Genomic DNA, 17,074 nt, shown 5'->3' with positions numbered 1-17,074 from the left:
GTGGCGATGCTATCCGTTCCGGAGTGTCGATCGACTGCATCCAGTCCAGGGTTCCTGCCATTTTTGTCATTTTGTAGGCATATTTTTTTTGGTTCGTGACAAATAGGAATCCATGGGCTTTACAATTCTGTCAGAAAATGCAGCACATCTTTACGGCATTGTAGGTGCAGCTAACTTTGGATGGAACCATGTAGAAGGTGGAAGCAGTAGCAGAGCAGGGGTGTGGCATGGCAGCACAAAGGGTTTAAGCCGATGGAAGAGGGATGCAAGCGTGCTGCGTGCACCACCGACAGTGACTTCCTCGATTTCTTACCTCGGCTGTGGGCACCATCGATGAGCTGAAGGTTGGAAGTTAGATGTTCCTAGGGGTACGTAGGCATAGAACCTAAACCTGAAAAAAAAATCCTAAGCCCAAACCCAAAATACCCAAAACTCGAAAATTCGGATGCTATCTCGTACCCGAACTTTCTTTAGAAAATTTGGATTTTGGCTCTGGATACTCTAATTCCTCAAGATGCAAATAAACCTAGCTACAATTTCAATCAACTCTAGACCGCCGCATCCGCATGTCTAACCCTAGTTACCCACCTATCCAAGAAATAGCACTGATATTATCCGAGAGCTTCTATTCATTGGTTTTAGCGATTTGCTCCGCCCCGTCACAGTTAATTTCGGCCCTGCCTTCCCCTGCCTCCCCCAGCTCCGGTGCTGCCTCTGCCGCCACCACCGCTAATCACCTCCCTGAGCTCCCCTACCCGATCCCTGGCCCACCGGTTATTAAGCCGCCGCCCTGCAACCTGTCGCCGCTGCCGACGGTCTTCCCTTCCCTCTCCCCCCTCTTCTAAGGCCACCGGTGACTATAGTTGGCCATTCAGGCCGCCCAGCACGGCATGGCCCGGGCCCGACTCGGCTCGACATGATTAGGCCCGGCCTGATTGGTCCAATTAATTATTCGTGCCGGGCCAGCCCGGCCCGATATCCCATACGGGCTATGCGTGCCAGGCCGGCCTGTGAGTCCATGTAGCCATTAACCCCTTCTTTAATCCAGAATTATCTCAAAATTTTAAATTTGACAAGAAATTTATTGAAATCTTAACACATTCTCAGATTCAAACACTTTCAGTCAAATATACACATTCAAACATACATATACACATAGACTTCCGGGCTCCCGGACCTTAGCAGGTCTTCCGTGCTCGGGACAACCCACATGCTTGGTTGGGCCGAGGCTTAATCATGCTGGGCCGATCCGGCCCACGTGCCGAGGCGTCGGCCCAGGCACGGCACAAGGCCCGTGCCGGGCCGGCCCGAGCCCGATTAACTTCGTGCCGGACTGTGCCCGTGCCAGGTCAAAAAAATTGGGTCGTGGGCCGGCCCACGGGTCTTGGGTCGGATGGGAAACTATACCGGTGACCATCGAAGCCTCGGCAACCCCCTAACCCGGCGGCCATCACCGCCGGGAGCTGGAGGAGGAAGAAGAACAGTTGCGTGGACCCACCTACAGCGACCGTTCTCGCCTTCTGCGACACGTCGGCGAGCAGCAGCGTGTGCGATGTATAGACGTCGCGATATTACCTTCTCCCTCCATGACTAAGGATGTTTTTGCACCTGCATGACTGTGGCCCCACAACCTCATCGCTCTCTCCACCACCTCTACATGGTTGATGAGTTGTAGCATAATACTGAGATATTGCATTGGATGATTTTCTTAATATTTCAAAGCTTGCTGATTTGAGGTGTTGCAGAAAAATTGATCTTCTGTTGCGACTTTTGCCGTTGGGAAGCTGATCTTGTGCTACCAAAGGCACGGCATCTTGAGCGATGCATGTGGCTAGCGTATTCTCTCCTCCTTTGCATGGGCTGTGTGGGTTTGTCAGATGCAGGAGGCAGGAAACGGATGCGGTAAGAGGTGGATTGGATGAACGGTGGATGCTCTGTCCGATACTAGGCCCGAATGGACTCTATTTCTTCTTGTATCGATATCATAAGTTGCGAAGTAAGTAGACTTCCTTTTACGATAACATTTTTCCACTAATATTTTTCCACTAAACCTATTTGGCAGGGCTTATTTCGGTTTCACCTATTTTGCGTAAATCGAGGTAATGCAACGTGAAGCTATTTTGTAAGCTACTGCTAGTTAGTGAAGCTATTTTTTTTTTCACCAGCTTCAGCTCACTCATGAAATCATTTTGGAAAAAATCCTCCCAAACGGTCCCTAATAAGCGGACGCGTCACAAAACAGAGAATCGTAGAGATCTTTGCTGAGTGATTATGCTAATAATCATGCAAAAATGTGGTCCTCTGATCTCAATTGCCTGCACAATTTCTTCTCTATCGGGGCACGGATGCGCAACAAAAGAGATTCCGGCCGCGCGACGAGAGGAGGTGGATTTCGGCGCGCGTGCAGTGTACACGTGACAGGTGACCATTGCGCAGGGGAACCTTTTGAGATCGCGGCAAAAATCCTGGCGCCTACCTTGGACTGCGACGACGGCCGCCTTTTCTTCGCCGCAGGAATTCTCTGGAGGGGTCGTCATATACGAAGTATATCTCACCAAGACTGCATGGCGCTATCGATCTGCTACACTGATGTGACTGCACATCATTATCCTCGCTAATTCTTTGACTGAACTCAGCAGGTGTATGTGGATAAGTTTTTTTTTTGACAAATTGATACTTATCGATCGAGCTAATTCGATCGAGCTCCACTCGGAAGAAAAACGCATATATATACTAGCAACTACTTATCGAGCTGCAGCTGCATATCCGCTCAATCCGTTGGCCTAACACTCTGGAAAGTATGCATGCATCACTGGAAAACGAAGCTCGTTTAAGGTTCATAGGCTATTGAGCAAAGGAAAATTCCAGACCTAATGTTTGCTTCCCTGCCTATCACGGCAATGAACCCTGATTTGAAGGGCTACTAGCTGATCCAGTAGACCAGTAGTAGTGGTCAGTTGTTCAGTACAGATTGAACAGTTGAGGAGACTCCGAACTTTACTGGAGCTTGACACTGCCATGCAATCAAGGGCGCTTACTCTGCCCACGAATACGCGCCATCTACTAGACTGCTGCTAGTTCCCTAGCAGTACTGCTTCCCTGTTTGCCGCGTCACTCGAGAGAAACCTGTCGGCAGAGGATGATGCACGTGGACGAATCTGTCGCGCATGGTGTGCTGCAAATTGCCGCGGCGTTTCGGTCTCGCGACAGCGATCGATACAGATGTCTCACTCGTTTCTTGCGATCCCTTGCATTGCTCTCTTTATTTGACGATCGCGCAGGCAGTATTACCGCAGTAGCGTGCAGTTTGCAACAGAGCGATGAGTAGCTCGACTCGAAGTGGCAATGCAAGTTTTTATAGTTCAATGCTGTACTCGAAAATCTGCTGTGTGTATAGGAATAACTCAGAAGTAGCTTGCTCTCTTCTGTCGTGGATTTCGCTGATTTAATTAGTTTGGTAGAGAGAATGGAGGGAACATATTGCAAAGCATGGCGATTGAATATATAGAGGATGGAAGGAAGACGGCAGGGTTGGTAGACGCACGCCGTGTGTGTATGCTATGCAAGTCAGTGGCGGAGGCAGATTTTGGACCTAGGGGGCTCCCTCCTCCTTCCTCCATCTCCTCTCCTTTCTCTTTTCTTTTTCTTTTCCCCTCTCTCCTTCTCCTCCTTCCCCTTTGCCTCCAATGGAGTTGTTGGACAGTAGGGGGGCTCCAGCCCCCTGCACTCCCTCTAAATCCTCTAAATCCGCCCCTGATGCAAGTGCTGGATTCTGAGAGAGCTGAAAGTTGAAACCGTACCGTATGGACGAAGAGGTGCTAGAAGTTTAGATCATATTTGGATGTCTGGGATGCAGGGAGCCTGTGTGTGGGCCAATCTCGGCAGCATAAGGAGGGCAACAATAACCTATCCAGTTTACTTTAACGGCGATCAGAGCCAGAACGATAATATTTTCATTGAACTGATGGTAATATCTTGGGAAAATTCCTTGGAAGGCCCTCAAACAAATGACACTTCCTTCTATAGCTCTGGAAAACTGAGACGCCCTTATTTGACCCTGATTTCATTTTCGTTCCCTTCCATGGCCCTGCCGTTACATGTGCAGTTAAGTCCCAGTTAAGTGGCTGTGAAAAGACAATACTACCCCCGGGGGAAATCCCCTGCAAGGCCCTCAGAGAAATCACGCTTTCTTCTATGGTCCTGGAAAACTGAAACGCCATTTTGTCTGTAGGAGGAGATGGAAGAGTTTAAAAAGGTCTCTTGCCTCTGTGTCCTTACAGATCATTTGACCATGTGCAAGAGTAAGATCTGACAAAATCTTCCTGCAATAGAAAAAAAAGGATCTGACAAGATCATTTGACCTTACTGCTTTGCCATTGCTGCAATCTTACCACCAGGATCTATGCCTCTTTTAGCCATTTCATTGCCAAGATTCATTATTGGTGTCCCTTTGATGAATTCCATTACCAGAACCTCCCTAACAAAAGATATAAATAATAACATTCACTTTGACTAAGCAAACATGCATAGAAAAAATTATATCAATACTTTAACACTACACAAGGTGCGTACTGGTGTAAAATAGAAGTATTGACAAAGAATGAGAACACAATGACATATTCTCTGCAGCTTAAAGAGTAAAAATCACACAGTCAACATACTAATGAGTTCAGAGCCACATTTGTTACGTGAGTTCATATATAGTAGGTTCAGACACCTAACAATAGATACTGCATGACATGCATGTTCACATACAGCTCCACAAATCGAGTTCAACAAGTCCAGAATATGGTAAATCACAAACTGAGCTGTCTTTTGCTTCTTGTGCTCATTGCAGGGCTGCAAGAATCAACTTTTTTGCTTCTTGTGCTCATTGCAGGGCTTTCAAATGACACATCCTTCTTCTTTCCTTTGTCTTCAGTTTGCTTCTTGGCTTTGGGCTTCATGAGCTTTCCCTTATCTTTAGCCTTGTTAGTTAGCTTGTTCCCTTTTTCTTTGGCTGCAACAAGTGGATTTTCCCTAGCCATGGGAAACTCACAGCTAATGGGCTCAGGCTGGTCTGTACTACCTGCACTACCTGCTGACTTGGATCTATATATGTATAACAAATAAAATTTATCAAGTGTTGTAGATAAAATAAGACTGATTTGTATTCAAGGCTGATTGCAGCAAAATAAAATACATCAGAATTAAAAGCATATATTACCTGATTGAGTCTCCAGAATCTAATGCACCTTTTCTAATTTTCTTCTTAGTTGTAGTTGTAGGTTGCACGCTTTGGCTATTGGAAACAAAGAGAGATAATTAGATGAATATTAAGATGCACATAAAAAGATTGTGAAAGAGAGAACCTTGGTGGAAAAGTCATAGAGGATGCTGGTGCTTCACCATCAAAAAGTACTATGCTTTCCTCAGTTGATGCCTTGGTAGTCTTTCTCTTCTTCTTTGGTGGTCCTCTACAGAAGTATGGGGTAAACAAATGTGTCATTTTTGTCTAGAAATTGGTTTCATATTAGCCCAATACTAAAACAAAGTATAGTTTATTACCTCACAGCCAGCAGAGCTGCAATATCCTCTGGGTTGCTCTTCTTGCAACTTGGCCAGTGATGCCCATAACCTTTACAGATAGGACATTTGTGCTGTCCTTTCTTTGTCTTCTCCGTACAACCTTTGTATCTTTTTGTTTTTCTTCTACCAGCTGTGGCCTTTAACAAAGGTGGATGCATGAAAAACCCATGGCAAGATTGAGGCCACTGTGACTTGTCCTCCATAGCTGGGATTAGTTGACCATAAGCTAGTCTAAATTTTTCAACTGAGTAGTACATGTCCACATGGTTCTCTAGAGGCACATTAAGTGAGGTAATGAATGCAATAGCATGTTTGCAAGGAATGCCAGAAATTTGCCATTATCTACAAGAGCATGTCTTCTCATGTAAGTTCACCACAAACCTGAAGCCACTACCTCCCAATGCAGTAACTTCAGCAACATGTTCAGAGCATTCTATAACCTCCAAGTTTAGTTCTCTACTCTTCTCATTCAAATGCTTAATAATGTGGGGCAGGATCAAGCCTTCGAAATGTCTAGAGATTTTCCTCCTGTGGTTCCATTTCACCATGAGCATTTGCCTAAGCTTGTATAACAAGTCATCCAAATTCATGGCCTTGTGCTCTTTAATCCAGTTATTAAAACACTCAGCCAAGTTGTTGGTCACATAATCTACCTTGCATATGGTTGAGAATTGACTCCGTGTCCACAACTTAGTATGGCAAGTTCTTAGATATGCAGTTGCAGCAGGCTTTTCTCTATCCATAGCAGCCCAATGCTTCTCAAACAAGTACGGGTTCCATGAGTAAGCTGCTGCCCAAAGGTTCTCATCAAACACTTTGCCAGTATACCTCTTCTTAAAGTTGGTAACCAAGTGATGCATGCATTCCCTATGTTCTACTTCTTGATAAATAGTTCTTACCCCATTCATCACTGCCTGCCCTGCATCTGTGCATATGGCTAACCTCCTCGGTGATCCAATGGCTTGCCTAAGGTTTTCCATGAACCAGATCCAATTTTCATTATCTTCAGAAGCAAAAACACCGACACATACTGGATACATCCAATTATGGCAGTCAATAGCGGTGGCATTAGCAAACTGTCCCTTGTACTTGCCAGTTAAAAAGGTGCTATCAATTGCCAAGTATGGCCTGCAGCCATTTAGGAACCCCTCTATGCAAGGTTTCAAAGCAAAGAACAATCTTCTAAATCTGATCTTTCCATTGATTGTGTAATGATCAATAATTACTAAACTACCCGGACAAGACTTCTCAATTTGTGCCTTGAACCGAAACAGATTATCAAAGTTGTCATTCCAATCACCAAAGAGTTGTTGTTCCTTACCCGCATAAACTCTCTTGTAATTGATCTTCACCTTGTAGTGCTCTTTAAGCTTCTTCTGCAATGCTTTTGCTCCAATACAAGGATCCACAATGAGCCAATCCTTCACCTTCTCGCATATCCAAAATTTGGTTGCATTCTTCACTTTCGTACTCCTTTGCCTGCTTGAGCAGCTATGAGCAAATTGATTCTTTTTCACCTGCAACAATATGGCTTGGTCAAATAAATATCATTATCGAATAAAAATGAACATGCACAAAGGGGGGAAAAGCAGATTGATTCTTTCTTACCACTACAGTGCAGCTCCTGCTCCTAGTTAAAGCATGCAGCCTCCAGGGACACTTATCTTGAACTTTCCTTGAACAATATACCGTGCATCTATAAGGTGCACTCTTGACAGTATTATACTCAAATTCATGTTTGATTGCATGCTGAGATAGTGCCACCTTGAATTCATACATATTCGGATAACTGGAGCCTACTGTCATTGGAGGGTCTTCTTTATCATAGGTACTGGGTTCCCCATGAGCTGCTCCAACAAACTCCTCATCATCGTCACTAACCTCATCCTCATCCTCATGCTCATCCTCATGCTCATCCTCATCCTCGGGAATATAGTCCTGTTTTTTGTTACAAGCAACGACAGCGAGATCAAGTACAGGTTTGATCTTTAGATACAGACCCTCCTCATCAACACCAACATGTTCATTCCCAGTGATTGGGTTTTCTGTAGAGGTTTCCTCGTTTGCTTGTGTGCTGCTGCTAGGTATGGTTGGCTCAGGTTCAGAAAATTGATTGCTATTACTAGGATAACCCTCCCACTCAATGATAGGCTCATAGCATCCTGATGGATCACTGTATGCAATGAACATGTGCACGACCTTGCTATCAATATGTTTCTGAAACATTAACATCAACTCTTGGTCGGTATTAACTACTGGGAAGCTTTTCAAATCTGCATCGTAGTACTGAACATGTGCTACTTCTAGATAACCTGGTGGATACATATCTGTGATCTCATCGACCAAGTCTTTCAAATTTGTTGTACCAGTGTCAACAACCTTATCAAAGCAAAAACAACGGACATTCTTTCTGACCTTTTTTGGATTGCCAAGAAGCTTAATTTCCAACAAATAAGTTGAGTTTGGATCCATCCTGTCAATTATATTATCCTACACACATGAGCAATACAAACAAATTGTGTTACAAATTGTTCAACCAAATGCTACAAACAGACACATAACCTAAATGGCTGTTTACATTTGAAAAATGATACATAAATTAATTGTAAAACACATATCCATCTTAGAGTGATGTTAATGCTTTCAACCGAGAAAAAAAAACAGACCCAAACAGTGCAAATGAAGTGCCCTTGGTGGACCAGTCCATGTATCTTACCTATCTGATGAGGATCATAAAGATCACAGTGCTAATTGAATGCATCAAAACACTGCCCCAAATACATAATTAACACAAATTATTATCTAATTGATCTGATCAGCTTAAATTGGAAATATTAGTACTTCAAAATAGCATTATCTGGCTAATTATATGCACCAAAACTCATAACCAAACACGAATGGGCCACAACTTAACGTGAAAAAAATAACACTAAAACAGTGTTAGAGCTTGCCGTGTGTATAACTTACTCCACGGCATAACATATCTGGTTCCAATGTTTGATCTATCTAGTTGACAACCGAAGAAAATATATGCGCATCTCAATTCTCAGTCGCTGCTCACCTTTCGTCGTGCTTTGTCCCTAACTATCCCAGCAGCTGATCACGCCTCTGCAGTACTGCTCTCTGCACAGGACATGAAGGAGATGCCATCAACTCAACCAAGCAACTGAACATGTGCACCTGCGCGGCGCGGCGTAAGGGGGCGCCGAGCGCGCGAGAGTAAGGGAGCGCCGGAGGAGGGGGGCTGCGGTCCGCGCCCAGGCAGCACGGCGGTCGAGTAAGGGGGCGCCGAGCGCGCGAGAGTAAGGGGGTGCCTGGCACGCGCGAGCGGGAGGAGGGAGGCCGCAGCCCGCGGTGGAGGAGGGGGCTGCCGAGCCCGCAGCGGAGGAGGGGGCCCGCGCCCAGGCGGCGCCGCGGCGGAGTAAGGGAGCGCCGGAGAGGAGGGGGCTGCGGGTGGAGGAGGGGCCTGCCGAGCCCGCGGCGGAGGAGGGGGCCCGCGTCCAGGCGGCGTGGCGGCGGAGTGAGGGAGCGCCGGAAAGGAGGGGGCTGCGGGCGGAGGAGGGGGCTGCCGAGCCCGCGGCGGAGGAGGGGGCCCGCGCCCAGGCGGCTCGGCGGCGGAGTGAGGGAGCGCCGGAGACGAGGGGGCTGCGGCCGGAGGAGGGGGCTGCCGAGCCCGCGGCGGAGGAGGGGGCCCGCGCCCAGGCGGCGCGGCGGCGGAGTGAGGGAGCGCCGGAGAGGAGGGGGTTGCGGGCGGAGGAGGGGGCCCGCGCCCAGGCGGCGCGGCGGCGGAGTAAGGGAGCGCCGGAGAGGAGGGGAGGGCTGCGAGGGGAGGGTGGCGGGGCGGCTCGCGATGGGGTCGGGGGTGTGCGTGGGAGTGCAGGGTAGTTCAGTACATGAAAATTTTGCTTCTCACCTCAAACCTCAAACCCTAACAGATTGGGCTAACGGATCTAACGGGAGGGCCATGGAAGAGAACTAAATTAAAAAGAAGGCCACAAAAGGGTGTCTCAGTTTTCCAGGGCCATAGAAGGAAGCGTGATTTGTTTCAGGACCTTCCAAGGAATTTTCCCTAATAGCTTTGAGAGGAATGTAATTTTTATGTAATGGCACTCAATGAAGCATTCAATTTTAGTGGCACATAAGGGAACGGCTCAAAATTCAATGTCATGCAGGGAATTTGCCCAAAAAAAGTAGAAGAATGTGACCTATTCTAAGACATACAATGCATTGTATATATTTATATACAATGAAATATTGGTTCTTCTTCTCTCCCACTTCTATTTTTTTAAAAAAAATAAAGTGGTATACGCCTCACAGTCTTATGGGGGCATGGGGCTATGGAAAACTACACGATTAATCAACGACTGCGAACCCTCACGTATCGCCGAAATCGAGTGGAAGAATGGCCAAGAAATGAAAATGCTAGTATATTAGATCATGTTCGTGACTTTCTTCCGCGACTGCCGTGACGAAACACTCTGCACCAACCGGCCGCGCCGCGCCATTATGCCATAGGATGTCGAACGATCATAATCAGCGCCAAAATTCGAAAAAGATGGAATTCAGCCCAGATAAAAAGCCCACTAAAAGAAGCCCAGTTTGCAATTTATAATGAATTATTATTTATCTTGGATTTCCATTGACCAGTGCTGAGTACAAAAATTTTAAAAAAAAGGTAAGAGACGAGTCGTCAGTCAACCATTCATCCTTTGCTCAGAAAAAAGTCAACCGTTCATCCCGGCCCGCTGCCCCGCTGTGACGTGCCAAAAGGTCAACCCCTCTCTTGTCTCTACGGCTCCTCCTCCCTCGGGCGTCCTCGGTTGCCATCGTCCGCTTTCCTCGCGCGCGCACTGCCAATCTGCCACCCCCCGCGGCGCGCTCCGCCTCAAACGCCAGCACCGCACGTCCCCTCCCCTCCATTGGCCCGTACGACGACCCGACCAAGCGCGCAAGAATCCTTGGCGAGCGATCAACCGAGGCGAAGCCATGGCGCCGAGCAAGCTGCGCCAGGCGCTGGGCGCGGTGAAGGACCAGACGAGCATCGGCCTCGCCAAGGTCGGTAGCGGCGGCACCGTGGAGGCGGACCTGGACGTGGCCATCGTCAGGGCCACCAGCCACAGCGAGTCGTTCCCGGCCGACGAGCGCCACATCCGGGAGATCCTCGCGCTCACCTGCCTCTCCCGCGTGTACGTCGGCAACTGCGTCTCCACGCTGTCGCGCCGCCTCGGCCGGACCCGAAGCTGGGCGGTCGCGCTCAAGACGCTGGTCATCGTGCACCGCGTCCTCGCCGACGGGGACCCGGCGTTCGAGCAGGAGGTGTTCTACGCCACGCGGCGTGGGACGCGGATGCTCAACATGTTCGACTTCTGCGACCGCTCCCGCGCCGACGCCTGGGACTTCTCCGCCTTCGTCCGCACCTACGCCGCCTACCTCGACGACCGCCTCGAGTACCGGATGCAGGGCAGGCACGGCGGCGGCGCCCCGCGGGGGCCCAGGTCGCTCCGCGAGGAGATGTACGCGTCCCCCGGGAACCGCTACACCTGCGACCTCACCTACAGCGGGAGGCAGGACGACGCGGCGGACGCCGAGGGCGCGGACAGGGCGCTGGCGCTCGTCACCAGGGACCCGCCGGCGAGCGAGATGACGGTGGATCAGCTGCTCATCAAGGCCAACCAGCTGCACCACCTCCTTGACCGGTTCATCGCTTGCCGCCCCATAGGTGAGTGGACCGTGCCCGGCCGTGCGCACACATTATCTTTTCCAAATTTGGATTATGTCGACCGACAATGGCGCCGTCCGTGCATTGGCATTTCGCTCACCGTCGAGGGACTCGTGCAGGTGCGGCGAGGACGAACCGGGTGGTGGCGGTGTCGCTCTACCCGCTGGTGAAGGAGAGCGTGCAGCTCTACTGCGAGCTCACGGAGGTGATGGCCGCGCTCATCGAGCAGTTCGCGGAGATGGAGACCGCCGACTGCGAGCGCGTGCACGCCCTTTTCTGCAGCCTCGCCAAGCAGACGGAGGAGCTCGAGGCGTTCTACTCATGGTGCAAGGAAGCCTGCGTGTGCCGCCAGTCCGACGTCCCGGAGGTCGAGGTCGTCACGCAGAAGAAGCTGGGGCTCATGGACGAGTTCATCCGCGACAGGCACGCCGCGGCGTCGCAGCACGGGCTCCCGCCGCCGTCGCCAGAGCCGGCGGCAAGCCCAGAGCCGGTTCTCGTCGAAGAGCAGTCGATCAAGGCCCTTCCGGCGCCCGAGGAGCAGCCGACCGAGGCGCAAGAGGAGGACACGGCGCAAGCCGAGCCAGAGGCACTGCTCATCGTGGCCGACCCGGTCGACGAGGAGGCCGACTTCCTGAACCTGAAGGCGGACGCCATGCCCGCCGAGGAGCACGGGCAGCAGCTGGTGCTGGCGCTGTTCGACGGCAACCCGGCCGGCGCGGCGCCGAAAGGCGACGCGTTCGACCACTCGGCGGCGGACTGGGAGACCGCGCTGGTCCAGTCGGCGAGCGCGCTGGCGAGCCAGCGCGCCGAGCTCGGGGGCGGCCTCAGCATGCTGGTGCTGGACGGGATGTACAGCCACGCCACGGCCAACGCGGCGGTGGCCAGCGCGCAGACGTTCTCCGGCAGCGCGAGCAGCGTGGCGTTGCGGCCACCAGGGGCGCCGATGCTGGCGTTGCCGGCGCCTCCTGGAGCCATCGGCGCCGACCCTTTCGCGGCGTCGGCGCTGTTGCCGCCGCCGACGTACGTTCAGATGTCCGACATGCATACGAAGCAGCAGCTTCTGACGCAGGAGCAGATTGTGTGGCAGCAATACGGCAAGAATGGCATGCAAGGGCAGGGGCCCTTGGCAATGCTAGAGCAGCGGCCGCAACAGCAGCTGCAGCAGCAGATCCTGCCTAATGGAGACTGCAATTAACCAGGGTATCATAGGACCTGTTAAGACTATCCAGTTGTACTCACTTCCATTGTTCTCTTTACGATGTTTAAGCAATCCAGAAAATCTTTAGAATCAGACAAGGTTAAACACTGAGTTTCGGTACAGTTTAGTTGAATCAAATCGCATTGTCGCCCATCTGAGTACAGATATAATCTGCAAGAAAGCTTGCACTTGAAACAGCAGAAAAAAGGGCATGAGCAACGACAATCTAGACGATATACTCAGAATGGAGCTGAGGAACATAGCGCAGAGAGCAACCAGCAAACTAACCACCAACTACCTCAAGAGATATCAAAAGAACAATTATGGCAATAATTAACAATGGTTCGAATATTCTTGACATCCACAGTAGTTGACATTAATGGCATTTTAAAGGAGGGCAACCAAGCAGGAAGCCAATACACACAGATAACATAAAGCAAAGATTTACACGCCAAGTACTTATTCATCCTCGGCAGACAAGCCGAGCTTGGCGATCAGCTCAACCAGTTGGGAGCATGCAGTAGCCAATGCAGTCGGATCCAGCACTGTGCTTGCGAGCGACACCAGCCAAGAACTGCTTGGTTCAGAAGAGCAGCAGGCTATTTCATGAGAACGAAAAGTCTTTCTGGACATCCATGACCATGCTGGATTAAGAGTTGTACCAGCATCAGATAACTGCATGTTGCAACACCCCAAACTAGTTAAAACAGGAGCCAAGGAGACAATAACAAACAAATGACAACTACTTTTACCTTGACACTTGTGCAGACCAATCAAGGGAATGGGTACTGCATGGTTTGGTACGAGTAGTTGGTTGCCTCGTCTGCAGTGAAACCACCGTTATCAGGAGGAAAAACATTGAAATTGGTAGGCATTGTTGGTTCCATAGAACCTGACAGAGCAGCTATATCATAATGTCCATTGTACGTGGGCTGAGCTGGAGGATACTGCATAAATTGACTGTTTTGTGCAGGAAATTCACTGGGAAAGCTTGGATCAGAAGCAAGGAGATCATTCAGTTCTATAAAATCATCAGTAGAAAGTTCTCTATCAGGCGGCAGGGCCATGTAATCTGTGGCGGCCACATTGCTGGCACTAAAGTTGTTTGGCACGCCTTCTAACCCAGCAATCCCGGACAATTCATTGTAGAGGCCAAAAGTGTTAACTTCAAAAGCGTGAGCCTCGGCTTCAGACATCGGTGGAAGACCAGAGCTCTGCAAAGAAAGTGAAAGCGGATTAATTGAAAAAAAAGGAAAAATCTTTAAGAAATATTTAAGCAGAAGCATAGAAAAGATGTGTTGCTAAGGAAACGAGTAAATGATGAACAAGATTGATTTATACCTCTCCAAGAGTAGTGTCGCGAAGAGGAGAATCATTCAGAAATCTAGACAGCTCCTCCAAAAGAAATCCATCACAATCAGGAGGACCGTACATATCGTTGACCCCATTGGATGTGTTGATCCCAGAAACCACACCATCTACGGACTGCTGAGCAGGTATATCTTGGATAGCAGTGCCGGCAATAGCACAGCCAAATGTTAAATCCTCGACGGAAGTAGTTCCCGTGGCATGATCAAATGATGATTCCTCTCCAACACAAGCAACAGATGTATTCTGTAGAGGTGGTTCGCGAGCAGTACCTGCCGGGACAGCATGTTGAGCGTGTGGGCCATCCATTGGGTTCACTACCTCTGAAGATGTCATCAAAGGAAACATAGAAGTTTCTGCTTCTGCATTATCCCATTCTGCTTCGTTAAATGGTGCCCCATACTGCTCCCCAATCCTTGGACCAAGGCCACTTTTCTTGAAAATTTTGCAGAGAACAAATGCATCCTGGAAGCAGAACAAGGACAATATATTATTCAATATGGTACCATAATTGACTCATGGAATGTATTGGATAAGCTACACAATCAGTTAACAGGGATATAAACTCAGAATAGCATTTATATCAATGGTTCTTTTCTCACTGTTTGACCACTCTTCATTGCAGAATGCAGAATTATTTCAAGAGACATGGACACAACTTAAACATAACATTCACACAGGAGCAATTACATTGTGACACAATATATCAATAAGAAACATTTAACAAATTTGTTTGTTTAGCATACAGAGAACATAACAATGAATATTTTATGGCTTAACTTTTCACATAATTGATTTGACTGTATTAAACTAGAAAGCATCAAGGCACATAGCATTACCTTTGAGAAACCAGCAGAAACCAAATCCTCATCTTCCATTTTGTATTCATACATCACCCAATCAGTTCTGTCACCTTTAGGGGCCTTGCCTTCATGAAATATCAATGTTTTCTTCATCCCGACAACGCGAGAGTTAAGCATAATCGTTCTATCTTTTCCACTAGTCTTCCAGTAACCATTTGGAGTGGCACGGTTTGTCCTAGACCCATTAGGATATTTCTTGTCACGAGGGCAAAAGAAGAACCATTCAAGATCTTTGCTTCGAAGAGAGGACTTGTCTGCACACAAAAAAGAAGAAGAAAAGTACACAAAAATGAGCAAAAATTTACATCAAATTAATTCAAAAAGGTTCCACCAGTCTCATCAAATATTCTACTTATTTGGGCACCAGTTAACAATATAGAAAGTTAAAAGATAAAGCAAATGAATTACCAGGGAGGTCCCATGGAGGAAACTTGTACAGATCAACCTCTGATATAGCATCTACAATAAGTTTCTTTCCCATAATCTTCCTCTTCAAGTAGTAGGAAACAAGCTCAACATCTGTTGGGTGGAAACGAAAACCAGGAGGCAGGCTAGTTTGCGCCATCACCCTAGTGCCTGTCTTGCCTTTAGCACCAACAGGAATATAGATAGATCTCAAAACAAAAGCAGAAATGCTTCTAGGAGATCACTAGTTGACCAGGAAGAAAAAGCTTGAGTGCACAGACAAGGGAATCCAAGTGCACAAATCAGCGAAGCAGTGCAGAAGAGAGCTGCTTCCAAAAGTGAGCACGGAATGCAGCAAGGGCTTCAGAAGACTGTTCGAGCAGAGAGCAGGACAATCCAACCTCAAGACAAGCCTTCAGAAGGACGTGTCACAAGATTGACAAGACCAAAAGAGATGGTGGTCAAGTCACAGAGCGAGATGACAAGACCAAAAGAGATGGTGGTCAAGTCACAGAGCGAGATTGATGAGGAAAACTACGGTTGGCAAGACTCAAGGGAAGCAGGAGACCAAGCACTCAACCGAAGGATGTTTCTGAACTTAGATGAGAGAACTTGAGTCTTGCCAAATTCACCAGCTACAACTGATTCACATGGTAGGAAGAATTAGCACAAAACTCCTGGTGTTCCACTTGTATCAAGTGAAATCTCGGAATTTTATGCAATATATGAACCAGAAGTAGCACGAGAGGAAATAAGGGTGTCCTCCGGCGAGTTCAGCAGACATGAGTGACGAGGATCAGTATCCTGCACAAAAACATCATGATAGATAAATACATAGAAGAATCATACAAGGACAAGACTTGAAAAAGATCATCTTGTTTCATGACTAGATGCAGTGATATGATTGCCACCTTCCATTAAACATAGACAGTATAGTAGAGCACATTCAAATAGATCATGCCAATAGACAGCTGATTCAAAAGCTCAGACTACCCAGACAAGTGTCACGTAAGTAGAGAATACAATTGTCACATCAGCAGATAGATGCGTCTAATCCATCACCAAATCAAACTTTTACAAGCATATTCACCATAACATTCGGTAGGAAATAAACTAAATTCAGGTAAACCTTAGTCAACGATCAAACCAAACCCCATAATTCGTCCCCAAACTGTGATAAACCAGGATACAAGTCAACGCTACACAAACCAACGCCCAAATCAACGAAATTCTAAACTGCATCAAGACATACGAGATCCAATCCAATCAATCCCATGCACCCCAAATCAGGGGACGGAATCGATCAAACGCAACCCTAATTCGCAACCCCAGCAGCTCACCCCCAATCGATCGAAGGCGAAACTGATCCGATCCACAACCGCCAACCCAAGTGGCGAAATCGGCGTACTAATCACCGAAACCTCTGAATTCCCTACCCAGATTACCCGCGCCAAAATCAAACACCAGATCGATACCAATCCTGACCTAATCTGCCTAGGACGTCCCAAAATCGTACAGATCGGCGCAGTAGACGATGGGGAAGGGGGATCGGAGGGGCTTACGGGGAAGACGAAGGGAAGCCAGCAGGCCGATTGGGAGGACCGGGGAGGAGGAGGTGAGCGCCGCCGTCTGGTCAATGGAGGTGAGGTGCGGTTTGTGTGGGTGGGGGATCGCGTGGCTGGGGAAGGGCTCTTATAAAGGCGGGGAGCGAGGAGTTGGGCCGGGACACTGGCGAGTGGGCCCAGAGGGTTTTTCTTATTTCTTTGCTTCCAACCCCCGCCGCGTTGTGCGACTTCTTGGAAACTTCCCCAGCACGCAAGTACGCGACCGTGGTTGCCAAATTTCCACCCAGGACCCATCTCGCCGTGTCCTGGGGTTTTATGTTTCCAACCTGCACCGTGAGGGGTTTAAGAAATATGGAAATTGAGGGTTATAAATATGTTATGATCCTTG

At 48.5% G+C, this 17,074-nt stretch overlaps 2 protein-coding genes across 3 annotated transcripts; one reads left to right on the top strand and one right to left on the bottom strand.

The window, feature by feature from the left end:
- The first annotated feature begins 10,255 nt into the window (after positions 1–10,255).
- Positions 10,256–12,749, top strand: LOC112884758 (putative clathrin assembly protein At4g02650). The gene is made up of 3 exons (XM_025950300.1): positions 10,256–11,063; positions 11,127–11,287; positions 11,407–12,749. The coding sequence occupies exons 1-3, from the start codon at positions 10,555–10,557 to the stop codon at positions 12,480–12,482; spliced, it is 1,746 nt and encodes a 581-aa protein (XP_025806085.1). The 5' UTR covers positions 10,256–10,554; the 3' UTR covers positions 12,483–12,749.
- Positions 12,750–12,792: 43 nt separating this feature from the next.
- Positions 12,793–16,830, bottom strand: LOC112884759 (NAC domain-containing protein 82-like). Of its 2 annotated transcripts, XM_025950302.1 has the most exons (7): positions 16,684–16,830; positions 15,125–15,925; positions 14,693–14,970; positions 14,126–14,318; positions 13,827–13,987; positions 13,238–13,699; positions 12,793–13,160 (listed from the first exon to the last, which is right to left on the bottom strand). In XM_025950302.1, exons 2-6 carry the CDS (start codon positions 15,279–15,281, stop codon positions 13,259–13,261), a joined length of 1,230 nt encoding a protein of 409 aa, XP_025806087.1. In that variant the 5' UTR covers positions 15,282–15,925; positions 16,684–16,830; the 3' UTR covers positions 12,793–13,160; positions 13,238–13,258. The 2 variants fall into 2 exon arrangements, with proteins under 2 accessions (XP_025806087.1, XP_025806086.1); XM_025950301.1 differs by having other exon boundaries at positions 13,827–14,318.
- Positions 16,831–17,074: the final 244 nt, after the last annotated feature.

The sequence above is a fragment of the Panicum hallii genome, chromosome 3 (assembly GCF_002211085.1).
Source record: "Panicum hallii strain FIL2 chromosome 3, PHallii_v3.1, whole genome shotgun sequence".
Classification (NCBI taxonomy): Eukaryota; Viridiplantae; Streptophyta; class Magnoliopsida; order Poales; family Poaceae; genus Panicum; species Panicum hallii.
The sequence above is the reverse complement of the archived record's forward strand: the minus strand, read 5'-3'. Positions and strand labels throughout refer to the sequence as shown.

Coding starts and splice junctions, on each gene's coding strand:
- LOC112884758 (XM_025950300.1), top strand. CDS start 10,555: ATGGCGCCGAGCAAGCTGCGCCAGGCGCTGGGCGCGGTGAAGGACCAG. Junction 11,064..11,126: donor GGCGCCCCGCGGGGGCCCAG/GTCGCTCCGCGA, acceptor CCTCACCTACAG/CGGGAGGCAGGACGACGCGG. Junction 11,288..11,406: donor CATCGCTTGCCGCCCCATAG/GTGAGTGGACCG, acceptor GGACTCGTGCAG/GTGCGGCGAGGACGAACCGG.
- LOC112884759 (XM_025950301.1), bottom strand. CDS start 15,281: ATGGCGCAAACTAGCCTGCCTCCTGGTTTTCGTTTCCACCCAACAGAT. Junction 14,971..15,124: donor TCCTCCATGGGACCTCCCTG/GTAATTCATTTG, acceptor TTTTGTGTGCAG/ACAAGTCCTCTCTTCGAAGC. Junction 13,700..13,826: donor GCGACACTACTCTTGGAGAG/GTATAAATCAAT, acceptor CTTTCTTTGCAG/AGCTCTGGTCTTCCACCGAT.